The sequence below is a fragment of the Rhinolophus sinicus genome, linkage group LG03 (genome assembly GCF_036562045.2).
Source record: "Rhinolophus sinicus isolate RSC01 linkage group LG03, ASM3656204v1, whole genome shotgun sequence".
NCBI classification, from domain to species: domain Eukaryota; kingdom Metazoa; phylum Chordata; class Mammalia; order Chiroptera; family Rhinolophidae; genus Rhinolophus; species Rhinolophus sinicus.
In genome coordinates, this window is record NC_133753.1 from 158,784,943 (window position 1) to 158,812,572 (window position 27,630).

At 35.9% G+C, this 27,630-nt stretch overlaps 1 protein-coding gene and 1 pseudogene across 6 annotated transcripts in view; both read right to left on the reverse strand.

The window, feature by feature from the left end:
* RNF180 (ring finger protein 180) overlaps positions 1–27,630 on the reverse strand; it is a 142,539-nt gene that overhangs the window by 25,807 nt on the left and 89,102 nt on the right. For all 6 annotated transcript variants that reach the window (XM_019743764.2, XM_019743747.2, XM_019743770.2 and 3 more), the window contains 2 exons: positions 10,274–10,499; positions 2,026–2,151 (listed from right to left, as the gene is read on the reverse strand). In XM_019743764.2, the coding sequence (XP_019599323.2) occupies positions 2,026–2,151; positions 10,274–10,499 (352 nt within the window). The remainder of the gene's footprint in view (positions 1–2,025; positions 2,152–10,273; positions 10,500–27,630) is intronic.
* LOC109453230 (nucleosome assembly protein 1-like 1) lies at positions 14,600–15,943 on the reverse strand (annotated as a pseudogene).

The window sequence follows — 27,630 nt, forward strand, 5'->3', positions numbered from 1 at the left end:
AAACCTGGTGTACAGCCAGTGCATGTCTCTGAAGGAGCTGCAGTCAAGGTCTCAGGCCCTGGGCAGTGGTGCTCTTTCACACATGTACAATCCCCAGCCCCAGTGCCTGCATTCCCAAGTCCTTTAGAGGCGTTGGACAGATGGCTTCTTCAGGCACCTCTGCTGAGACCTCTTTGGAGAGGTAAAAGGGGGGAACCTTGAGGACATTTTTCCCCACTCTGAATTAGTACCCAGTACTTTTCCACTCTTAGCCCTTCCCATTGTCCCCCCCCCCTCCCCCCAGAGAACCTCACAGAAGCCTCAAGAACCATAAAACTGCTGGCACCTTTTGCTCAGAACATCCTCAGCAGTGAGCTGACCCCCACTCTCTGCAGATCCCCCTGCCCCTGGACCAGGGCGCCATTCCATGGGGGGCAATGGAATACGGGGGTAGGGGTAGGGGAAGGGGCATTTCCTCAGGTTTAGCCTCTGGCTTACACCATTGCACTAAGTGGTTAAAGGCTTAACTCTTTTCATTAAGCTCAGCTGTTGTTGCTCAGCTGAGCTCCTGACAGTGATATATTTCTTAAGTCAGGTTGTATAATAAAGCTTTTGAACATCCTCCATAAAAACGTACAAAATGTTAAGCTCTGTGGAACTCCTATGGACAAATAAGGTGAAATCACAAAGAAGCAACTGTTTAACTTGTAGCTTCAGTACCCCAAAATACAAAAAGATGAAGGAAATTACGGGGTTATCAGAAAGGTGCTTCATTCTTTCTAAAATTTGGATGTACGATAGAAGGTAGGATACAAAGGAATCTTTTAAAGCACATAATTCATATTATAAATATTTTCTTCTTTGGTATGAAATCCTTTAAGCAAGACTGATTTTCTTATATTTGATTTCATATTATATTTGGGTTAAATGTGATACATTTTAAATGTTTCCATACCAACTCAGTTACTAACCACTTTGTAAAACAGTATGCGCTTATATAATGTTCTTCAACTACTTTCTTCATTCAAACCACTATATAAAGTTATATTTGTCCTTAAACTTCAACTTTGCCTCAACTATGCAGGCTCTGTTTCTTTCTCCTTTGGTCTCTGTCACTGCTGTACGGATCATATCGGTTTTCATACACAGAAGTCCTTCCTGCTCCCTGAAGATCATAGTTCCCCAGATCTGAACCTTTCCAACCAGACCTCGTACTATCATAAGGGGCAAATCTAAAATTGCACAGTAGTTCACACTCTGACAGACCATGTTTTTTTTTCATAAAAGATGAAATTATACTTTGTCCATATTGTATGATCGTCATTATACAGTAACAAATTTTTAACGGTGAAAGACGTAATCCCTTACTCTTATTTTGATAATTCCTTATGTTTATATAGTGTGAATAGTTATAATTTAGAATGTGCTTTCACATGAACTAATTTGATCCTTATAACTACTCTATTAATTAGGGGAGGCAGATACAATTATTCCCATTTTAAAGATCAGAAAACAGAAACAAAAGAAAAGGTATCTATGACAGCTTGAGGTCAAATGGCTAGTTAGGCCTGAACACAAAAAAAACTGGTTTTCCTAGTCCACTGCACACCTCTGAGACTCTCTACACAAAAGCTCTCCCACTTTCTATTTCTCCTAATCTTGTGGGATAACTGTAAAATATTAAAACTAAATAAACTTGGCCTATGATAATGAATTATTTCGATCTTATACCAGTGCTTTTGAATATCAGTGCTTTTGACAAGTCCTGTTACTTTTGAGATAAATTTCATCATCTACACATTATGGACAACACGGTAAAGTAAGTGTAATCATGAGTTTCTCTTAAATTCTGCTCTCAAATTATTGCGTAGTCTCCATTTTCTTCATATCTATACCTGTAGCTTTCAGCAAAATCCTTACTTAAAATTGAACACTGCAGAAATGTTTCCACTAACATTTCTAAGACAGGAAAACGACAGCTTTAAAAAGAGAACTTGGACAAAGTAACCAGGCTTTTTTTTGAGGGGGAGGGATTAGTTTCCTTACCTCCAAAAAGATGGAATGCTTTTCTGCAGCTTGGTAGGGGCCATTTTGCAGAGCTGGATTTCTGAAAGCTTTGTTTTATTTTCAAATATTCTTTAGTGAAGAATGTTTTTGTGGCATTGTTCAGTTCTAGAATAAAGCAAAAGAAAATAGTATTTTAAAACATTAATCTAAATAAAATGGCAAGAATATGAAAAATAATTGTATTTTGATAATAAATTCAGATCTCTTTAAGACAGTGGAGACAAAAGTAGAGCCAACTTGCTTTTTAACTCAGGCAAACGTAATTCTCCCAAACTCACATTTGAGGCAATTTTGATCTGCCTACATATAAGAACATACACCTAATTGAGTAGCTCCTCGGTTAGATCCTATGCCCTCTGTGGAGGAAACAGTGATGAATAAGACGCAGTTCCTGCAAGAAAACTATAGAGTAAAAGATGGAAATAAACAAGTAGACAAAAAAACGGGAATAGTGTGTTAGGGGTATAGGAATAGAATAGCTAAAGAACAATTACGTGAGGCTCAGGAGAGATAATGGTAATGAAAAACCCTTTAGAACTTTTCACTTCATAATCTCTTTATTTCATTCTATATGTGATGAATTGAGAGCATTTAGTGAGTCTAATGCTGATGATTTGAGGAAGTTTAAAAATTTAGAAACAAAATTTCAACCTTTAAGAAGCTTGCTAATGAGATTGAAAAAGAAAAAAAATTCATGTGAAGTGAGCACAGACCAGAGAACACACACGATGATATTCACTTTAACTAGTAGAAATTCTCTATATATGAGCCATGGAAAGCATGGTGCAGTTCTTGTCGGAGAGGCTAGTGTAGTTAGTTACTAACTTGAGAAGTAAACTATAGTCTTTCCATCAGTGGTCCTCTCTTTTATCCTACAATTATTGCCTATTTCTTCAGTTTCTATCCTATTCAGGCTTTGAACTTCTGTTCAAACCAGTTACATTAAATTTTCTCTATTTTTCCTGATTATTCCCTTGGATTGATTTTTACCTAATTCACAAGAAAAATGGATTCATGAAGTTTGTATTTAGCAACAAAAGCAACAATGTATAAAATAGACTACTGTAGGCAAGGGAGGTTATGTATTAAACCTACAACTCTCTAACTTCCCTGCCCCATTCCACACCCGAGACCCAGTAAATCAAGCTTACAAGTTAGAGAAAAAATATTTTCATAGTTTGTATACTCATTATGTATGCATGGAGTTGTTATGGCTAGTGAATTTATTATCCTTTATGTGTTTAACAGTTAAATCATTTCAGGTTGGATATGCCCACAGTGTTTTCTGCAGCAATGCACTGCTGTTTCATTGAAGTTCACTTTGCCCACTACCTATGAACAGCCACTTAGTACAAGATGGTCATGGCACCATTACCTGCTTCCAAGGACTCATCAGTGTCACTCATATTGATGAAGAGAATGGAAGAAGTTATCAAATGACTTATAACTCATTCACTGACAGTAACAAATATCTTCTTGCAGGACTTATCCTTAAGCAGTGATGACTAATTCATGGTCTTTTCTGAGAAATTAAAAATTCCATGATTGCTTTGGCTATTTGGGATCTTTTGTGATTCCATACAAATCTGATGATTTTTTTATTCCATTTCTTTAAAAAATGCCATTGGGATTTTGATGGAGATTGCATTATATCTGTATATTGCTTTGGGTAATATGACCATTTTAACTGTGTATTGGTTCTTTCAATCCATGAACATGGAATATCTTTCCATTTATTTGTGTCTTATTCAATTTCTTTTAATAATGTCTTGTACAGGGCTGGAGGTATCACACTGCCTGACTTCAAATTTTACTACAAAATGACAATAATTGGCAGAAAAACAGACACCCAGATCAATGGAACAGAACTGAGAACCCAAAAATAAATCCACATATACGTGGGCAAATATTTTTTAACAAAGATGCCAAAAGAATACAATGGAGAAAACAAAGACTCTTCAATAAATGGTGCTGGGAAAACTGGAAAGCCACATGCAAAAGAATGAAACTAAACTGCTATCTGTCACCATACACCAAAATTGACTTAAAATGGATCAAAGACCCAAATATAAGACCTGGAACAATAAATTGCATAGAAGAAAATATAGGTATATAGACCTTGGTCTTTTTTAGAGAGGATTTTATGAATTTGACCTCATAGGCAAGGGAAGTAAAAGCAAAAATAAATGAATGGGACTATATCAAACTAAAAAGCTTCTCTGCACAGCAAATGAAACCATCAACAAAACAATGAGGCTTTCAGTTTTCAGTTTTCAATCCCACATATGAGTGAAATCCCACATATGAGTGAATGGTTCTTAACTTTTTCTGTCTGACTTACTTCATTTAGCATGACAAGATCCATCTATGTTGTCGCTATTGGCAGGCAGTATTCGAACAAGACAAACAAACAAAAACTCATAGACACAGACAACGGTTTAGTGGTTACTAGAGGGGAACGGGAAGGGGTGGTGGTAGAAGAGGGTAAGGGGGTCAAATATATGGTGATGGAAGAGGAATTGACTTCGGGGGGGTGAACACACAAAGCAATACATAGATGATGTATTATAGAATTGTACACTTGAAACCTATGTAATTTTACTAACCAATGTCAACCCAATATAATTAACAACAACAAAAAAATCCAATTAAAAAAATGGGCAGAGCAACTGAACAGATACTTTTTATAAGAAGACATACAAACAGCCAACAGATATATGAAAAGATGCTCAACCTCACTAGCAATAAGGGAAATGCATATCAAAACTACAATGAGATACCACCTCACATCTGTTAGAATGGCTATTTTTAACAAGACATGTAATAACAAGTATTGGAGAGGTTGTCTGGGAAAAAGAACCCTCTTACATTACTGGTGGAAATGTAGATTGATACAACCACTATCGAAAAGAGTATGGAGGTTCCTCAAAAATTAAGAATATAATTACCATATGACCCAGCAACCACTCTTCTGGGTATCTACCCCAAAAATCTGAAAACATTTATCTGTAAAGATATATGTACCCCTATGTTCACTGTAGAATTATTCATGGAGGCCAAGACATGGAAACAACTGAAGTGTCCTTTGATAGATGACTGAATAAAGAAGATGTACACATATACTGGGGGTGCCAAAAGAATGTATACAAATGGACACTGGTTAATGTTGCTCAAGCAGTAGTTTGTGTAATCAGAAGTGTCTGGACGCTGATGGTAACACTTTGAGCACTTCTTGTAATTGCAGAAGTCAAATGTGACTTGTATTCATCTTTTGTTATTGGTATATATTATTACAATTTTAATTTCTTTCTTAAAATGTGTATACCTTTTCTTGGTACTCTCTGTAGAATGGAATATTACTCAGCTATAAGAAAAGATGAAATACTGCTATTTGCGAAAACATAGATGGATCTTGAGATTATCATGCTAAGCAAAATAAGTCACACAGAAAAAGTTGAGAACCGTATGATTTCATTCACATGTGGGGTATAAAACTGAAAGCAATAAATGAATAAGACAAACAAGTAAGAAAAACTCAGAGACACAGACAACAGTTTTGTGGTTATCAGAGGGTAAATGGGGAGGGGGCAAGTAGAAGAGGATAAAAGGGGTCAAATATTGAGGGTGCCAAAAAAATGTATACAAGTGGACACTTTGGTCAATGTTGCTCAAGCAGTAGTTCGCCATAATCAGAAGTGTCTGGACGCTGATGACAAGCACAATGAGCACCTCTTGTAATTGCAGAAGCGAAACGTGACTTGTATTCATCTTTTGTTATTGGTATATATTGAGTATTACAATTTTAATGTTGTTTTGCTTTCTTAAAATGTGTATACTTTTTTTGGCACCCTCTGTATATATGACAGAAAATGTGACTTTGGGTGGTGAACGCACAATAGATGATGTGTTATAGAACTGTACACTTGAAACCTACATAATTTTATTAACCAATGTCTCCCCAATAAATTTAATTTAAAATATCCCATAAGTGGATTGTATTAACAATTAACTCTTGGACAAACTGGCTTGCAATTTACTAAGTGCCCTTAAAAATGAGACCAGTGTGAAGGGTAAATGAAGATTTCTATGGGAGATAATATAAACCCAGGAGAAGAGATTGCAACTCAAGAATTCTTATTCCTCCCCTTTCTCTTTCTCTGCTCCTACATCCCGTCTTTAGAGCTTGTGGCCACGTCCTAATATGTTGATGCAATAACCAAAGGATGCCATTGCAGTCCCTCTGTTATACTGAAAACTTATTTGAAAGTGACAGAATTCTAAGACACCAGATCAAAAGGACATTCTTGTAAGAGTCGTCTAATAATTTCAGTTTTGATAATGGGCCACAAACCACTTTTCCTAGAGGGTAGGTGAGAGTAAAGTAAATTAATAATGATGCCTGTGATACTTCTGTTTCTTAGCTTCAAGGAACATAGTGCAGTTTTAAGCTATATTTAACATAGCCATGTGGTTAATGTATCAAAACAGGAAAGGGTTCGTAAATATATTTAGAGTACCTAAGAAAATTATAATCAGAGAGATTATTAAAATCTGCAAGAGATGACAGTTGTAACTACAACATTTTGTTGAACATACACACCATATGTGTCCATAACATAATCTTATGAGACCAGCAATTTAACTATACTTGATCTGAAGGGCCTTTGGAGAAAAGAGGACACAGAAGCCCTGGTCCCACTATTGCTGGGCCAAGTAAAAACTGGGTTCCAATGCCTCCTAACTGTGGAATCTTTTATCAGCTGTTGAATTCTCTTTGTGCTTGCTTTCTGCCCCATCTCCTGCAATCATTTATTTTGCACTTGCTATGTACCTGGTACTTTGCTGGTCCATCTAGGAATACAGAAATGAATTAAATGAAATTCCTGTCTGCAGGGCATTGTACTAGATCACTGATTCCAAAATGCATGTCTGCAGCCTGACTATGCATCAGAAACATAAAACCATAAATTCTAGGACCTTGCCTAGATATACTGGAACAGAAGTGCTGTGGATGTGACCTAGGAGTCCCTGTTTTCTACAAGCTCCTTCGGTTATTCTGATACAGTGTCAGATTTGATAACCACTGGATAATATCATCTTAAATCCTTTTCTGTTCTAAAATAGTTTCTTTTACTTAAATATGTTAAACCTTATCTCACTTTGCTATAAACTGTACAAACCCCAAGGATGCTATTCTTTCTGTAGAACTGTGCTGCCCCATTCTAGTGGCATTTGAACTTGGAAATGCAGGATTTGGCAACAAATAAAATGTTCAATATTACATTTCTAATAAACAAGAAAAAGATGAACAGACCAAAATAAAAATGGACATTTTTATGATAAGGCATTTAAAGCAGAAAAAAAGGATAGCTCAGAGTACAAAGAAAATAAGAACTTGGATACTGACATTTGCAATAATTTTGAAGCATAATTTTGCAACATATATAGACTTAAAACACACATAGGCTTTAACGACTTCTGGAAATCCATTTCAAGTAAATTCTCAGAAATTTGTACAAATATTTATCCACATATATCAGCAAATAAATAAATGATAAATAAGTAAATTAAATGTCCCATAATAGTAGATAGCTTAAGTAGGTCATGATATAATCAATAATCACAAGAATTTTAAATAAAACAAAGAAGGTTAAAAGCTTTATTATGTACAATTTGATCTCATTTTTTTTTTTTGTAAAATAGATGATTACGTATATGTAATCATTTATATGTGGTATCCTTCTGAAAGGATACTAAATGTGATCTTTAAATAGTAGGACTATGGAGGATTTTGAGCTTATAATTTTATTTGTATGTTCTGATTTTCCTATAATGAATTATATTACTTATATAATTTTAAAAGTTATTTTTATAAGAAAACGAGACCATATTTTTGGCTGTCCTAGCAATGTTGCTTTCCCTACTTTATACTCTGATATTTCCTCAGGTTTTATAAAAGAATACCATAAAATGCAATGTTAGAAAACCTGATACTGCATTTGCTCTGAGGATGTTTTTGAGGATATTGCCTAATCCATCTTTCAATATGCTTCAGAGGAGAAATCACATTTTAAAGTGCCAGAAAATCCTTTGCTTACCCTTAGGAATTGCTGCATTTCTTTTCATGGATCACGAGAATCATTTCATTGTGTACTTTTATTTTTCCTTAGGCAGCCAAAATGTTTAAAACGAAATGCTTCACCTAATTGTAGTTACTATGTAGGTCCATATAGCTTACATATCAGCCATCCACCCTTACTTGGGCTTTATACTCCATTTCAATTAATAAATTCTTTTGTCCTGCTATTTCACTGACTGTATCTTTTAAAACACCTCAAATCCTTTTGAGATAGGGTATAATTATGTAGGATAGTCCCATTATTATTACTAGCTTCTAAATGACAGTACACAACCAAATATAGTCTCCACTGGAATAAGTATTCCCAATATGATTTACTTTAGAAGAACCAATTTTGAAAATAAAGAAAAATATGGCGTCATTTTGATAAATGGACCAAGAGAGACTTGCGTCATTACTGTTTTAAGACATTACAAAAAGCAATTTAAAAATACCTATCAGTGTTAAATTAGATCATAGAAGGCAGGGACAACATCTGTCTAAATCACTATGTAAACTATCTAGAGACTTCCTATCAAAACAGGCTTTTTAGTAAATGCTTTCTTGCATAGATGGTCAGAGATAACATGGAGAAAGAGGAGTCAGTGGTGCCTCTACTTTTTTTCACTGCAAAGAATCCAGCAAGAAAAGAACTGCTTTTTCCCACTTCAATATAAACCAGAAAAAGAGGAACTTCCAGTAGGCAGCTGCCCTCTCATGGAATTGCTTCCTTCCCTCTCTTCATCCGTTACTCTCTCTTACCGATGAAAGGAGTACTCCACCTGGTGAGACTGAGGACAGCTTGACACCCGGACCACATTTCCCTGTTGGGTGGAGTCACTGTGCTTGCTCTTCAGTCTCCAGGTCTGTCTAAACACAGTTCAGTGACTTTGTGCTCCAGTCCTAGTGCACTAGGCAGATCAAGGAGGCATGTCTCTACTTTCTCTTCATTGTTTGATTACTGGTTCTGTAAGCCAGGTCTGGAAGTCTGCATGCAGCTGGTTGGGTCAGGGTACTCAAAGCTTATTTTCATAATCTTTATTCTCCCTTGCAGATGGGTCGTTGCTTTTCTTTTAGGGAAGAAAATGTGCCATGTGTTCTCTTTATTTTCACTATTAATGAAGTAAGTACTTTGATCCCTATTAAATCCTCTATGGTTGAGACGAGAATGTGGAGATAGAAATTTTTTCCTTTAACACTTAGCACAAAGTAGTGCACTCAATAAATACAGCTCTGCTTACCACTATCATTCTTCCCTTTTCCTTAGCAGTTCTCTACGTTCCACATTCATTAGTTTTTCCTCTTTCCATTAGTACGTTTAAATACTGTGGTATATTCCATATTTATGTGATAATGAGACAAACAAATCCTTGCTCTAATTTTACTTTCTTTTTGTTCAAGAAGAAAGGCCTTAAGAACAATACGAAGGTTGAGAAGATTTGGAGTTTGGGGGAAAGGCATAACAGTTGTCCTCAGAGATTTATTCTCTGAGACTCCAGAAGAAATAACAAGGGCAAAGAATGAGTAAGAGTGAAAGGCAGATAGGAGACATAAACAATCAACAGGGCTGCTTCAATTTTTAATGGAATATCTTTTACACTGGAGAAGTCCAAGTAAAGACAGAACAACATCTAGTTAGGGTGTTTTAGAAGAGATCCCCGCACAGAGTAGAGGATTTGAGATGAGAACCTATTCTTATCTACGATTCTATGATTCCATGATTCCAAAATAGTTCTATGAGTTGGGCAAGCAGTGTTTTATAAGCTGGAGAGTGATAAATTCTGTTGTATATGGTTTTCAATAATGGATACTAATTAGCAATCAACAGTGTCTACAATTTTTTTGTTTTTCTATCAACTTTCAATAGTATATCTTCACCTCCCTTAAAAAATAGATATTAATGCCTTTTACCCTTTCTTCTACATATCCTCTCCCACTTCAGTTTCTCAACTTTTAACAGTGTTAAGTACTTTATCAAGATCACATCCAACAGCAAATGCATGGAGCATTCTCTATTCTATACTTTCTCATAATAATTTATAAAGTACCTCTAGACCTGAAACAAAGTGGTAGTCAAAATAATCAGGCAAACTGAAAGAGAACAGTTACCTGTCTGAAAAAAGACTCTGGAAATAACTGTCCGACACAATGGGCAGGGCGTGCTTGCAGGATTGTCTTTGGCAAGAGTCCGTAGACAGGGCTCACAGAATATGTGGTGGCAGGGGTAACACATGTACGGGTTGAAATAAACATCCAGACACACTGCGCAGATGTAGCTTTCCTTTTCTTCTGCATATTCATTGTCATCATCTGTACTCATCTCATTATTCAAAGTCTGCAAAACATAAGCAAAAACAATTTTTTCTTAGTTCAGTATGAGATTAGTTTCCTTGAAAAACAGAGCTTGACTTTATATTTTGTTAAAATGAATGAAAATGAAAAGCACATACTCTGTGTCTGTGACATATTTCAAAATGACAGAAATGCTACCTTGCAAAGTGAGAAGAAACTGAAAGCATCCGTGAAAAACACAAGTCTTATTCTTTTCAGTATTTTTATATAACGCTAAATGCTAAAACACACCTAAGTACTTTAAGGATACCTATATATCTAAGCAGCATCAGTTACATGTTAGGTGTACCAGTCCCAGGATTACAGATTCCTCACTTACCCCACTCCCACCACAGCAAACGAACTGATAGTCACAAGGTGATGAAGCCTACATGGGCATCCGCACATGATGAAAAGTGAGGACAAAAGGATATCATACTTTATCTTCATGTTGTGCATGGAGCATTCTGCAGTCTATACTTTGCACCTTCCTGGACCTCAAAGCCAAGAAAAGGCCAAAGCCTAAGGTATGTCAGGAAGTAGACAAGGCAAAAAACTTGCAGTAACGGTGGGCTCAGCCTTGCAGCTGGGAAATATGAGCCCCCCCACCCCCCAAGAGGATGGTGAAGAAAGAGGCTCTTCAGAGGCAGCTCAGAGGTTAATAGCACAAAGTCTGGTATTAGAGTTCCTGTTATTTATTTAACTGCACAGTTTCCTCATCTGTGAGGATATTGTGAGGATTAAATGAGGTAACCCACTTACAGTGTTCAGCACAGTGCCTGGCACACAGTAAACATTAATTAATGTTGGTCACAAGCATCCTCCTGCCCCCTCCTCCAACCCCTTCCTCCTGTCCACCTTCACAGGCTCTGTCGTTGTTGCTCCAGCCTTGAGAGATTTCCTCAAACGAGGCCTGCGGCATAATGGGAATCTACATGGTGTAATCTTTTCTCCTCACTTTGATTTTAGTGAAAAATGGAGATTGGTGATTCATATTTGAGTGGGCCTTTGGTTTAATAAATATTTGTAAGTTACATGAAGGCTAAACGTTATGCAAATGAGGCCAATAGAGCCTTGAAAATACAAAAAATACCTTTGCACTGGATACACTATTATTTGATTTATCCAGATGGCTTTGCTTCCCTTCTGCCAGTTTCGTTCTGCCACTTCTTGGTAATTTTTCTCTTATGAAGGACATATCTGAGTCTTTAGCCAATTTATTTTTAACTGGGTTGTCTGATTTTTTTCATAGACTTGTAGGTATTTTTACTTAACCTCGTTATTTTTTTGTTATGGGTTATATATGTTACAAAAATATTTTTTCCTTTCTTTCTGGTTTTCCTTTGCACTCTTTTTATGGTGTCTTTTAATGAAATGAAATAATTAATTTTAAAGAACATTTTTCTCTTTTGTGGTTAACTACTTTCTCTGTGTCTTATTTAAGAACTTTTACCCTTTCCCTAGGTCATTAAAATACCATTATTTTGTGTTTCATAATCCTATCATCTACCTGAAATTGATTTCCATGTATGGTGTACATTAGGGGTAAATTTCATTTTTATTCTTTATTCAATTCTTAATTGAAACAGTCCATTTATTGCAACAATTTTCCTTCATTGCTCTGAAGCGCATGCTGCTATTAATTAAGAGGTCAAACATGCCTGGGTCAGCTATGAGGCTTCATTCTGTTCCATTAGTTTATTGGAACTGTCTATTCCTATGCCATATTGAGAATCTCTTACTGTAGCTTTATAATAAGCCCCAATTTCTGGTAGAAAAAAATTATTTCATATTATTGTTATTCCTCAAGAGTGTCTTTGCTATTCTTGGCCTTTACCATGACCATATAAAATTTGGAATTACCTTATCAAGGTATTTTATTTTTATTTTTTAAAAATTAAATGCAAAATTTATTCAGAATTTCAAATTACATATTTCAAATTTGTAGAATGGAATAGAACCATTTTGGAACTGGAAAGATGGCATAGATGAACACTGATATCCCTTGAAATCAACTTAATAGAACAATTCCTCTGTAAACCACATCACCCTTATATAATAAGATGAAATAGCATTTACTCTTGCACTTTGGCAATAGCTATTTCTTAAAGGAATGAAGAAAAAAAAAGTAGTGGTTTTGTTACTTTAAGTTCATGAAAAATGGGATCCCATCTTTAGATTAAATTTTTTTTTTTAAGTTCATCTATGTTCAAAGGAGCTATGGGTTAAAAAAAAAATCAGAACAGAATGTCTAATCAAAGCAACCAAAATTATCTTGAAAATGAAGAGGAATAACGTAAGGTGCTTTCATGCCTTTTTTTGCTACAAACTATCACAACTGATTAAGGATTTCTGGTAGTTAATTAAAATCTTAGGAGCAGAATAAATAGTATTATACAAATAATAAAATGTGGTGCTTTTCCCCCCCAAATAGTCTTATTTCTATTTTAGTCCCATGATCTCTACAATATGGTCATAACTAAAATACCTAAAAACAATCCTTGGACATTTTAGAATGGTTACCCATTCACTTCTATTAAAATAGGAGCCACATAAAGAGTGTTGTCTGACCAGATCCAGGATAAATACTTAATTTTTGTTTCCCAGTTTATTTATCAAATCCTGGTATGAATAAAATGCTGAATATCATTCTTGTGGTGCCCAAAGGTCCAAATTGTTAAGCTTTTAATAAGGTTGAAAAACATTTCATAAAATTTAATTTAATATGCCTAACACATTTGTGAGGTCATTAAGTAAACAGTGCTACCCATTTTAATACATAGTAAAGAAGCATGGATAAATAACATACTCATACTTTAAGCAATAAGAATTGGAATTAACCATAGAGGCTTGGGGCCCTCTCTCATTCTAACCAAACGAAATGAAACTTAACGTTTTAATCTTTCTTAAAAACAAAACAAAAAACATTGCATCATTTATAATTTTCTCTTTTTTCGTTTTTTCACTTTCTTATTAAAAGATGCAGTACCCGCCTTCCAAAGTTGGCACCCTTTTCTTCAATATGGTAAACTAGATACAATGCTTAATTCAAGGTAGGACTCTGCTTCTACCCAAATTAATACAAAATTAATAGTGGTTACCAGAGGGTAAGGGGGGACTGGAGTGGTAGATGAGGATAAAGGGGATCAAATATATAATGATGGAAGGAGAACTGACTCTGGGTAGTGAACACATAATGTGATATGTAGATGATGTAATACAGAATTGTACACATGAAACTTACGTAACTATACTAATTGTCACTCCAATAAACTTTAATTAAAAAGAAAAAGACATTATGCTGTGAGAACTAAAATTACATTTGACATTTTTACTTTAGGCTGCAAAAACAAAAAACAAGGAAACAAACAAACAAAAAAACTTGAAATAGGCTTGTCAAATGATGAAAATTCATTCTTGGCAGGGAAGCAGAAGGCATACCCTACCACAAAGAAAAGATGCTTAGTTAATGGAGGTTGAGTTTAAAAGTACAGTTAAAATAATGAAGCTTAACTTCTGAAAATTCTAGGTTTTATTTATCTCCCAGTGGTAACCAATAACCATACTATTGAGTTAGGGTTCTTTATATTTAACTATGTCACCTAAAATACAAAAGTCCATTAACAATCTAAGTTAATGGGTGTGGTCTTACTGAAAATTCTTAACCATATACTTGTCTTGAGAAATTTTGTTTTTCTTTTTTAAAATGATGAATTGTCTCAGTATAAACACTGCATTTCTAAAACAAAGTAATGAAAGGCGAAGCTAGTGCAAGCAAACTTAAACTCATTTAACTACCAGCTGAAAAAGCACTTTGGTTCTTCAGGAAAAAAATTCGCAAAACAAAAAAATCTGTTTCATTTAACAGTTCTGTTTATTTTAATAGCTGTAATCTAATAGTTACATGATAAAAACACTCCAGAGGAACCAAACTGTGTAGCAATGAATGAATTTCTGCATTCAACACATCTGGCAGAAAAACTAAAGTTAAAATGCTAGGTAGAACAAACTGGTCTTTAAAATATCAATTCCTTTCCTTTAAAAAAATTACTGAGTCTACCAAAAAAATGCAAAAACATGGCTGTGAGTAAGTAATAGTTGTGTTTAGGCTATTACAGTGCAGGTTATGCTCGAGGCCACTCACATCCAGCTTCACTGCTGCTTGCACTTCTGCTGGGCCTTAATCCTTCTCTGGGTCATAATCCGGAACATTTCCCTCCTCTTTTCCTCCTTCCTCACCCAATTCTTTACCTTCTTCATCATAATCACCACCGTCATATTCAATAACTTCTCCAGTAAAATATAACACTGATCTTGGGATTATACACACACGTAAAACGTGACCAATTTCTACGTCTGCAGCGAGGATAGCTTCTGCAGCGTCCCCCAGGTCTCCACTCTCAGGAACTTCAGGAGGGGCAAAAAAATTAAAGAAAGAGGCACTGGAAACTGTTTTGGTCACAATATGAACTGTCCTATGTCCCCTATGTTTCTGCATTTTTATGGTTTTCAAAGTGACATTCTTCCCTTTTATCCAATCTATTTGGCACCCCACATAATCTTAATTTCTAGTCCATCAAAAGAAAGGGATCAGAATCACCTGGTTCTGACTTCATCCTATATGTCTTTGTTAAGTATTTATTGGGTTCTAAGTAAAACTCATAGGCTGACCAGCATCTGAGAACTTCACTTTAATACCTTCCAAGTGCTATAGCATAGATTGGTCATGTTCCTGGACCATATCACTGAGCAAGTCAACATTCTGAAAAATAGTCAACCAAAGTTCAGGAATTCCCCTGGGGTCTTTTCCTTCATCCTTTTTCTCATCTTCAATCTTGGCCTTTTCTTTCATCTCCTCCGAAATTTCATCTTCCTCATCTGATTTCCATTCATAGTCTTCTTCCGTAGGTTCATAAATTATATTAATGATCTCGAATTGCCCATCAAATTAAGGCTGACAGAGAACAGCATACTTTCTTCCAGCAGCAGGAACTTCCTCATAGAACTTGGCTTCTCTCTGTGCGCACCTAACTTGAAGGCTTTGGAGAGCATTCACTCGTCTTTTGACTTCCCTAGGCAAGCTTTCAACACATCCTGTTGGTGTTTCTACAAGACCATCAACTTTTTCTTGGAGGGCTGCAAGCATCTGAGGATTTTACATCATCTGAATAGTTAGTTGATGTGCTTTGATTTTTGTTTCTTCACCAGTTTCTTCTTATTCTATGTCTTCAACATCATGCAAACCTTGGTCAAGAGCAGACTGTTCGTTGCTGTCACTGTCTGCCATGTTGTAAGAACTCCAAATATCTGTTCTTCGCATGGGGAGCCAGGCAACTGGAGCTGTGCAGGCAGTGACTCAGGGCAGCAGTGGGAGCAGTGGGAGGTGGCTCTGCGGGCAGATGGCACTGGAAAAGCTCAAGTTCTTTTTTAAAAAGTCAGAATTCTTATTGGAACTGCGTTGAACTTGTGATAAATTTAGGAAGAGCTAGAAATCTTTACAAATAGAATTTCAAAATACATGAGCTTGGTTTAATCTCTCCATTTATTAAAAATTTTCAAAAATTATTTTGGTAGAAGTCAACTTATATTGGAATGAATATTTTGTCTCCACCTTTATTATTTCACTCCTTTTTCTGAACTAACCCATTTCTATTAATATATATGACATGCTCTAATGTCTGTCACATCAAAACAAAACCATAAAAACACCAGACCGCTCCAGCTCATGCTACATTCCTCTATTCCATTTCACAGCAAAACTTCACAAGAGATTTGATCATATTACGTGCAATTTCTGCTGCCTCACCTCCTATCCACTCCTCAACTCTTTCTACCCTGGCTTCTGTTCTTACTCTGCAGAAACTACTCTTGTACAAGTCATTAATAACTTCTGGTATAGCCAAATCCAGAATGCTTTCAGCAGCATTTCCCAAGTCGACCTGGACCTCTTTCTTGCCACCAACCTAATGCTTTCTTCTTACATTTGAAATAAATTAAATCAATAATTAGTTACTTTTCAAAATAGAAAGCAACAGGCCCAAATGGGATCACTGGTGAATTCTATCAAATATTTAAGGGAGAAATTATACCAATTCTCTACAATCTCTTTGAGAAGATAGAAGCAGAAGGAATACATCCTAACTCATTCTATGAGGCCAGCATTACCTTAATACCCAAATCAGACACATATGTTATAAGAAAACTATTGATCAATGTCCCTTATAACATAATGCAAAAATTCTCAACAAAATATTAGCTAATTGAAGATCCAGTTCTTTTTGTGAAGAAGTTATAAAAGGATGCATATATTAAGAAAATATTCAAAACTGAACAGTATATTATTTAAGGAAACCTACACAATTCATAAAATTATAAAGAAGAATAAGAGAATTATTAACATAAAATCCAGCATCGTGTTTATATTTGGAAAAGAGAGAAACATTTTGGTTGGGCGAATAGCATGGGTACTGGTAATGTTTTGTTGCTTTAAAAAAAAATTAAACAATGCATATCTTTACAGACACTTCAAATTACTATTAAAATAATAAAACTAGAAACATAGAAAAATATTAGCAAATTGAACACGACAATGCATAAAAAGAATTACATACCATGACCAAATGCATTTTACAAAGTCAAAAAAGTTAATCAAAAAGGCTACATCCTCTGATTTCAACTGTATGGCTTTCTGGAAAAGGCAAAACTATGGAGACAGTAAAAAGATCACTGGTTGCCAGGGATAGAGGAGAGGGAGGCATGAACAGGCAGAGTACAGAGAATTTTTAGGGTGGTAAAATTGTTCTCTAGAATGCTATAATGGTAGATACATGTCATGCTGTTTGATAGCATTTTACCCATAGAACTTCTTTCAAAATTGGAGTCAATCCTCTCAAAACTTGCCACTGCTTTATCAACTATGTTTATGTGCTATTCCAAATCCTTTGTTGTCATTTCAACCATCGACAATCAAAGGGCTAGATATGAAAAATAGGGACTGGCTACAAAAGTTCTATGGCAGTGATGAGAGTTATGGCATTTCAGGGAGTCTGTGTATTTGATGTAAGCCCCCAGACAACACAGGAGCAAGGTAAAAGGGTGTAACAGGCAGAAGGAAGGGAGAACAGAGGGCTACAAAATTATTAAGATACCAGTCAAGTGAATCGGAGCTCCAGTCCAAATGGAAACGAGTAGGAATATAAAAGTCCATAGGCTGGGCCAGCTCAACAGAAGGCACAGGCTGTACTTGGCAGCAGGACAATTTCTGACCAACACTCTGGTACCTCAAAGTTAACAAGCTGAGGCAGGATTGGTTGAGATACAATGTGAAGCTGAGGTGGGCAAAGCTGGGTCAGGCAATAATTTACATTGCTATGTTTACATCATATAGGATTACAAAGTAAAAAAGTGTGACTACATATATCTTTGATTGTGATTTTTTTTCTTCTATCATTTTAACATTTCTGAAACTGTTATGTAATTTTAACCAGATATATGTCTTTCATTTAAAATTCTTCCCACCTCACCCCAAAGACTTTACTGATTAATTTGATTGTCAATCATGATGTCTTAAAAATTCAGGAAATATGGCAAATTTTCCTCTGAGTCAAAAGAATAAACAGCTACTGTGCAACAATAACATTTATTTAGTACTTACTATATGCTAGGCACAGTGCTAAATGCTTTTATATAGAACAACACATTTAATTCTCATAACAACTATTATCTTGCCTGTTATGGGCTGAAATTTGTGGCCCTCAAAATTCATATGTTGAAGCCCTAACACTCAATGTTATGGTATATAGAGGTGGGGGCCTTTGGGAGGTAATTAGATGAGATCATGAGTGTGGGACCCTCACGAAGGGATTTGTGCCCTTATAAGAAGAGGACGACTGAGATTCATATTCTCTCTCTCTCTCTCTCTCTCTCTCTCTTGCTCTCTCTCTCTCTCTCTCCCCCCTTACTCCTCCTTACTGTGAGAAATACATGTTTTTTAAGCCACCAAGTCTATGTATGGTATTTTGTTATAGCAACCCTCACAGGCTAAGACACTCCCCATTGTACAGATTAGGAAACTGAGGCTCAGAGTGATTGAGTAAGGTTAAAGTCATGATAACTTATTTAAGCCACAGCTCTGCTTGACTGCACAGCCCAAACTCTGAACCACTTCTCTGTGCTGCATCCATGAAATTTAATACTGCACTTTCAATCACAAATTTCTTCTCTATCAGTTTTTTCTATATTTTTCATGCAATGCACGTTCATCATTCTAGTCCAAGACATAGTCATCTTTTTCCTAGATTGCTGCAACAGCCTCCTTATAGGTCTCCCTGATTATACCTTCTCTCCTTTCTCCCTCCATTTTCCCCATAGTATATTCTTAACTCGGAAACTAGATGGCTTGTTTTAAAATATCACATCAGATCACAAATTGCTCAAATCAACAAGGCTTACAAAACCACGCAGACTTAAAACTATAGTCTTTACATGGATTCTAGGTCCTGCATAATCCTTCCCAACCACCCTTACTTCCCTGACCTCACCTCCTATGACTATCTACCTCTCACTGCACTCCAGCCACAATGACCTTCTTGTTGGTCCTATTCTTATCTGAGATGTGCACTCCTGTCTTACGACTTTTACACTTACTGTTCTCTCTGTCTAGAATGCTTTTTGCAGATGGGTTTCTCACCTCCTTTAAGTCTTTGATCAATTCTTAATTCTCAGTAAGATCTACCTTAACCACCCCTATTTAATATCACAACCTACTTCCCCCACCTTCTGACAGTTCCACTTTGTTCTACTTTTTCCATGACATTTATCAACTTCTAATATTACATATAATTTTACTTATTATTATTGTTTGTCCTCTCTACCGGAATGTAAGAGACATGAGGGCAAGAAATGTTGTCTGTTTTACTCACTGATGTGACCCCAAGTGCCAAGAACAGTACCTGACATGTAGTAGGAACCAAATAAATGTTGGTTAAATGAATAAACCATAGAAGATAGATTACGTGTCACTAGGAGACAGATCCTATTTTAAGTGAGATATTGGGAAAAAAAGGACCCAATCAATTCTTCATTAAATCATTAACACAATATAGCAGGAATATCGATAATTCTAAATAGTCTCAAATATGTTTAGATTCTCAAAAAATATCTACCGTGCAAAATTAAGAAATATAGAAAAATACAAAGTAAAATGAAAGCCATCCATTAGCCAGAATAATCCTAATATTATTTAAGTATATATACAAATGTATGTATGTTTAAATATTCATATATATATATATGCCTAGTGTTTTTTCTATGTATCAACAATCTTTAATTTTTTTTAAGAAACAAAATTAATACATCAAATTTAAAAAGCTTCTGCATAGCAAATGAAATCATCAATGAAATAAATAGGCAACCTACTGAATGGGAGAAAATATTTGCAAATCATGTATCTGATAAGGGGCTAATATCCAAAAAATATAAAGAACTCATACAATATTCAAACAACATGAAGAATGCATACAATAGCAAAAAAAAATCCGATTAAAAAAATGGTCTGAGGATCTGAATAGACATTTTTTAAAGACGACATATTGATGGCCAAAAGGTACATGAAAAGATGTTCAACATCACTAATCAGGGAAATGCAAATCAAAACAACGAGATTTTACCTCATACCTGTTAGAATAGTTATTATCAAAAAAATAAAAAATAACAAGTGTTAGTGAGGATATGGAGAAAACGGAACCTCACTATTGGTGGGAATGTAACTTGGTATAGCCACTATGGAAAACAGTATGGAGGTTTCTAAAAGATAATATTAAAAATAGAACTATCCTAAGATACAGCAATTCCACTTGCAAGTATTTATTCAAAGAAAACAAAACCACTAATTCAAAAGATATCTGCAACTCCATATTCATTGCAGCATTATTTTCAATAGCCAAGATATGGAAACAACCTAAGTATCCATTAATGGATAAAGAAAATGTGACATACAATGGAATCCAGTCATAAAAAAAAGAATGAAATCTTGCCATTGAGACAATATGGATGGGCCCTGAGGGCATTATGCTAAGTGAAATAAGTCTGACACAGATACCTTACAAACTCACTTACATGTGGAATTTTAAAAACAGTAGCAACAGCAACAACAATAAACCAAACTCATAGATACAGGTTGGTAGTCACCAGACGTGGGGGAAGAAAGGGTGGGAGAAACAGGATAAGGTGGATCAAAAGGAACAAACTTCCAGTTATACAATAACTAAGTCATGGGGATGTAATGTACAGCATGGTGACTACAGTTAATAATACTGTATTGCATATTTGGAAGGTACTAAGAGAATACATTTTAGAAGTCCTCATAACAAGAAAAAATTATTTTGTAACTATATACGGTGACAGATGTTAGACTATTGTAATCATCTTGAACTATACAGACAAATGTATAATCATGTTGTACACCTGAAACTAATAATATATGTTAATTATACCTCAATAAAAAAACAAAATTAAGATTATCCTCTCTCAACATGTTCTTCCCTAAAAGAGATGCACATGTACAAATATCTTCTATTAAAACCTAAAGAAAAAAACCTCTCTTTGGATGCTACATTTTCATCTAACTACAATCACTTCTCTCCTCTTCAGAATCAAGTTACTGGAAAGAAAGGAATATCATTTCTGTCTATTATTTCCCATTACCCACTTAAAACTGCTCTAGCCAAAAGTCATCTATGACCCAAATGCCACATCCAGAACAGCATTTTTAGCGGTCATTGTACTCAACAATACTGCAGCATTTAACATTGTCGGCCAATTTCTTCTCTTAAAATTGTCCTTTTCAAGAATGCCACTTGAATGGAGTTTCCTTTGAATTTCTAACCCTGTTTCTTTCCCTGGCTTTTCTTCTTTGGCCACCCGCTAAATGCTGGTATTCTGTAGTGGCCAGCCTTGGACGTTTTGCTTTTCTAACAGTACATATTCTCCTTCAACAATCTCATCTTTCATTCCTATATAGTTTTAGCTACTGCCTGTTGTGACGATGACTCAATAATCTCTAGCATTAGCCCAGATAACTCTCCTGAACCCCCAATCCGTTAATCTATGGATATCCATTAATCTATTAGGTAGGTATCCATCTGTCTGTGGAATTGTCACCCAGGCACAGGGAAACATAGTGTGTTGAAAGGTAGTTTAACTTTACCCTTAAACCTGCACCTCATCCAAAATCTTAGTAACTGTTACCACAATCCAATTGTTATTCATCCAAAAAATAAATTTAGCCATCATTTTAGATTTTCCTTTATCTTCACTTTCTACATCTCACCAGCAATCAACTCATATATATTCCATTTGCTTCATAGCTCTGTATTGTACTCCCCATTGTATTTCTTCCCATTGTCACTGCCTCAGTTCAGCCCTCATCATCTCTTGTGTGGACTTAGACAATCTCCTCTTTCACAATCTCTACAGTTCATGCTCTATACTGCTATGAGACAAATCTTTCTGAATGGAATATGGAATACATTGCTTTGTGTCTCTTTGAGGGAAGGAAGATTTTTCACCCTCTTTTTCAGTCCAGAGAAACCTCTATCCAGCCTCAGGTAAAGGATTTACAATTCAGGTAAATCAACTTATAGGTAACTGACCAAATCATGTTACTAACTGGTGGATGAGGTTACAGTTTAAAATGCCAGGTCCTGCCACCATCTCCTTCTCTACTTTTTTCCCGTGATGCTATAATGCTCACAAATGTGACACTTTTAGGTTGAGAGGTCAGCTGGTTGGCTGGTACCAAGTTTGAATTTGGAGCTTTATTTTCTAATTAAAAAGTAACACATGCTTATGGTAACAAATGAAACAACACAACGTAATTAAGCAAATTGTGGTAGACACTATTGGTTGGATAACCCAATATTTTTTCTAACCCTCTTTTCCTTTACAAGAACCATTATCTGTTATGTAACCCAGAAAGCCTAAATAGTTATTTACCAAAGCTTTCTTATAGTTAGAGTTGGCCTTACTTTGGCCAATGAGACATAAAGAGTATGCTGACAGCTGCTGGGAAAGCTTTGGATTTCCCAATGAAAAGGGCAGAAACAGCTGACCTTATCCTTTTCTTTTTCTTGAAAATAATGATCTTGAAATTTGGATGTGTCAGCCATCTTGCAACATGAGACAAAATGCATGAGAAGAGAAGGAAAGTGGAGACAGAGTCTGCATCCTTGATTGCAGAAACTATCTCTAGACTTATTTTATGAGAAAAATAAACAGTTCTCCTGTCAGTCAAGTTTTTATTTACAGCTAACATCATAATAACCATATTACACTCCCCCTATCCATTCCCTATCTTCCACATGCAATCATCTGTGAGTTAACATTGGGGAATCCTTTCATACCATCTCTAGGCTCACACAAAATATAGACACACATGTGCACACAAATACTCTGCTGACAGTTTTTTCACTTACCAACATGCCATGAATATCTATGCAAGTTCGTAGATATTGATCTATCTTTTATTTTTTAACCTAGATATACACGCATTTTACATAATTAAAGTGATCTCGTATCTGCTTTCACAGTTCAGCTTTTCTCTCCTTTATTGCTTGCCTTCCCCGACCCCCAATTCCCTACAGACTTACTTCTCCTCCCAGTCTCTTGTCTCATTTCTTGTACTGTTCCATCTTGCATCTTACCATTTCCTCTATGAGGCCTGATCACTCTCCTTTAATTACTCTACCCTCCATGAAATGTTGCGCCTCCCACCTCATGCCCCTGCTATTCTTTTTACATCTTCCGCAATACCTATATTGATTGTCTACATACGTCCCCCTCCAGTACATTTATAAGACCCTTATGGCCATGGATTATGCTTTATTTTTTCTTAATTTCTGGACCTGGAGGGAAGAACAGAAATTGAAATCAAGGAAGGAAGTGGAGAGGAAATTTGAGCTACGGGGATAACATGGGAAAATCATGGAGTGCGTGGATGACGCACCTGTCAGTTTGACTAGACAAGTTTTTCTAATAAGGAACAGAAAATTTTCCTTGGAGAGCTAAGGTGGGTCGGTTGCTATTGATTAGGAATGCACAATCTATAGCCTATGGGCCAACTACAGCCTGCTGCCTGTTTTTGTAAATAAAATTTTGTTGGAACACATCCACGCTCCTTTGTCTATGTACTGTGTACGGCTGCTTTTGTGCTACCATGGCTGAAGTAAGGAGTTGTGACAGAGACTGTATGATCAGCAAAGCCATTACTTTGCCAGCCTGAGAAGCTTCATTATGTTACTGAATGTAATACAGCACTGCTGATTTCCGCCACAATCAACAAATATTTATTGAGGGAGTTAATAAGCAGTATTTCAGGACTTGGAGATTTTCTTAGTCTGCTCAGGATATAATAACAAAATACCATAGACTGGACAGCAAAAAGAACAGACATTTACTTTTCACAGTTCTGGAGACTGCGAATCCATGATCAGGTTGCCAAATATGGTTGGGTTGTGCTGAGGGTTCTCTTCCTGACATGCAGAGGGCCACCTTCTCTCTGTGTGATCACATGACCTTTCCTCTGTGCCTGTCAAAACAGATCTCTCTCTCTCTCCCTTTTCTTACAAGGCCAGCAATCCTACGGAATCAACCCCCAACCCATATGACCTCTTTAACCTCTATTACCTCCTAAAAACCCTATCTCCAAATACAGTCACATTGGGGTTTGAGTTTCAACATATCAATTTGGGGGGGGGGGCACAATCCAGTCCATAGCAGGGGTACACAAGGCACTAGGGACGCTGCAGTGAACACATCCACTCGTCCTTTAAAAAAGAAGAAAAATGTGAAGAGGGGTATTTTCAAGACTGTGAGTGCTAAGTGGCAGAAAGAGGCAGTAATTAAGAAATGGGGTGCCAATGGGTTGAACCAGAGTGGTTGTGCCGGGAATTTCAGGTATTTTTGAAACCCAAATCAGCAGGAGCAAATTTTCATTTGAGTGGAGAAGGAGATATTGATTTTACAATGAATAATTTTGATTTTTTCCTTGTAAGCATTAAAATATTAAAATCATATCTCTTAAGTTCACATTATTTTGATTTGCATTCCCCTATTACTTTTGAAGGTTTTTAAAAAGAAGTCACCTGCAGGCTGATGAGAATTCTCATTGGACTACCATAAAGAGAGAACACAGGTCTATAACAAAAGCCATTTTCAGCCTCTAGCGACAATCCTTACAGCTGGCAATCAGTTCCAGCTCCACTCAGTCCAGCTTTTCCTAAATCAGCATATCACACATTACTTTAGAGAGTAAAGAGGTCTGTTAATCTTCTCTCTTCTTTACTAAACCTCTTGAGTATCTTTTCCTGCCTTATTCTTTTCTTCTTTATATTCTTTTGTTTCTTTGAAGCACAAAAACATTTCTATATTAACCAATGTGGGTTTTTGTTGTTGTTGTTGTTCCCAGTTCTGGTTATTCATGACCCTTCTCCATTCAGGCAGAAATAGATAATGTTTTATTGCCTGAAGGAATGGGTGACACAGGGGTATGTACATAACAAAGAAATTATTACATTTTTGGCATTTGACTTGCAAAAGCCTATATATGATTCTGAACATAAACGAGAGATTTGAAAGATGCTTTCCCTCCTATCTCTCTCCCCTTATGTTCAACACACACCACATAAAGATTCTATGGGATTGGGGCAGGAATCTGGTAGATCTCTGACAAAGCACTCTGAAACATATTCGCCTGAGCTTCAAACTGTGGGAGGATGATGAACAGGACAGAAAATTCCATCAGGTTTTGGGTTTGCACAGCAGGAAAGCCCACAACAGAATAAAGTCTAAAGAGGAAGCAAGGTCTCAGAATTCTCTCATCCTTACCACAGTAAGGGAACAGCAGAAGACAACACTGATTTGGCACTGAGTGGACCGTAAAGATCTTTCAGTCAATACAGGGAGAAAGTAAAGTGACCATGTAGATACCTCAGTAGGCGTCAACCAGGCCAAATATCCATCCCCTCTACTAACACACTGACAATTGGAAGGCCCAACAAACTTAGAACCCACACCTAGGAGGAAAGGAAAAGAGAAAGCTCTGTACTGATTACGATTTAGGTTCTAGCCTCCAATAGAAAGAGGGCTAGAAATACAAATTAAATTCACTCAATCATTCATTCATTCTTTCAACAATATCCATTATGGACTTATTATATACAAATAACTTTTAGTTAAAAATAATAAAAATTATATTTCCTGAACGCCTGACTTTGTGGACTATGATTCATTCTTAGAACAAAATCTTCCCTCTCCTGTCTTTTCATTATATCTTTTAAACCCTTCACATAAACTTGAAGTATGCCTACCTTTCTCTAACTCTTAATCTATTGCACTTTTATGTCTGACACAAAGTCCACACTAGTCAGGGAAAAAGTTTAGATATTAAGGTTATCAGAAAATACCACTGATTAAGAAACAGCATATGGAAGTTACTTTAAATATCTGGACATGTATGTTACAGAATTCATTTCATTTCTGATTCTTAAAAAATGTAAATTTTTATAAATGTCATTATTGTGTCATAAGAATCTGCATTTCTAGTCTCAGAATATGGCTTCAAATTTGCATAAATGCATATTCCAAATTTGACAGTTTTGGATTTCTAACATATGTTAGCTTCCATATCAGTCACTGAAAACATATTTTAAGAAACAACTGGACAAGTTTTTTATATTGCCAAAAACCACTTCTGGTCAGTATGGGGAACCAAGCCAATGCAGTAAGCCTCCCTCAAGTGCTAATTCAATAAAAATGCCACATAAAGTGTTCAACTATCTCGTATGTATATTGTGGACATAGGTTATGAGTCAAAACTCTAGGCTCTATGTATAGCTGCAAGCTAGACAGGCTGTTTGGTTTGAGGAATATGGTACAGAAGCCAGCTACTCTGGACAGGAAGGATACCAACACTCCAAACCTGCACTAATTGAGGGTGTGAGGTCTGAATTAGCACTCCAAGAAGCTTGGAACCCCGGAATAGAAAGAGTACCATGAAAATAAGTCCCGCATTAGGGAAAGCCCTAAGACCATAGCAAAGTCAAACACAAAACCGGCCCCTATTCCTCCACAATTCAGCTCACCTGAGATTCACACATAAACAGAAGAGAAGCTCATAGTCAGAAATTACAAAATATGGCAGAAAACACACCGCCAATGAAAAAAATGTAAGTAGATGAATGGAAGCATTCACTTTCGAAGAACTACATATAACTGAAAAATAAATAAGAAATTTAAAAATAAGTATGCCAAAAGATTTTAAAAGGGGACTACAGTTTATAAAGCAAGAACAGGAGATAATAATAATATAATAAAAACAAAAAGTGAATTTGGAAAAAACACAAGGAGACTGTAAATATAAAAAAGCCAGGTTAAAGAACATAGATTCCGGAAACTGGAAAACATCACTAAAGGAAACAGATGGAACAATGAATCGTTAAGATTCTTAGCTTATCCAGTTACTATGTTAATATGATTTTATAACTACTTATACGTCAAAAATCCAATACTGCAGTTATTTTGTTTGAATTTTTTACCTACTTTTAAAATTTGGTGGTTTATTTTCTTTCTGAGTTTTAAGAATTCCTTGTATGTCCTAGATACACATCATTGATGCAAATGCATGATTTGTAAATATTTTTTTCCAGTCTGTCACATATCTTTCTATTCATTTTTAGCAGTATCTTTTGAAGAGAAACACTTAATTTTATAAGGACTAATGTGTCAATTTTAATTATTTTTCCTTTGGGAATCTTTTTTTTTTTTTTTGTCTTATCTAAAAATGCTTTGCCTAGCCTAAGGACACAAAAGCCTTTCTCCTATATTCCTGAACTTTTATGGATCAGGTTTTACATACAGGCCTATACTACCTTGTGAATTAATATTTTTATATGGCACAAAGTATGGATCAAGTTCTTTTACTTCATAATGTTTCAGCACCTTTTGTTGAAAAGTGATCCTCTCTCCTTTGAGTTGACTTTGTACTTTCCATTTGACTTCTGTATTTCCAGACTCTATTCTGTTGGATGCTAAAATCAGTGAGCAAATGTTTCAGGAGAAACAGGTTATGTACAGTATCT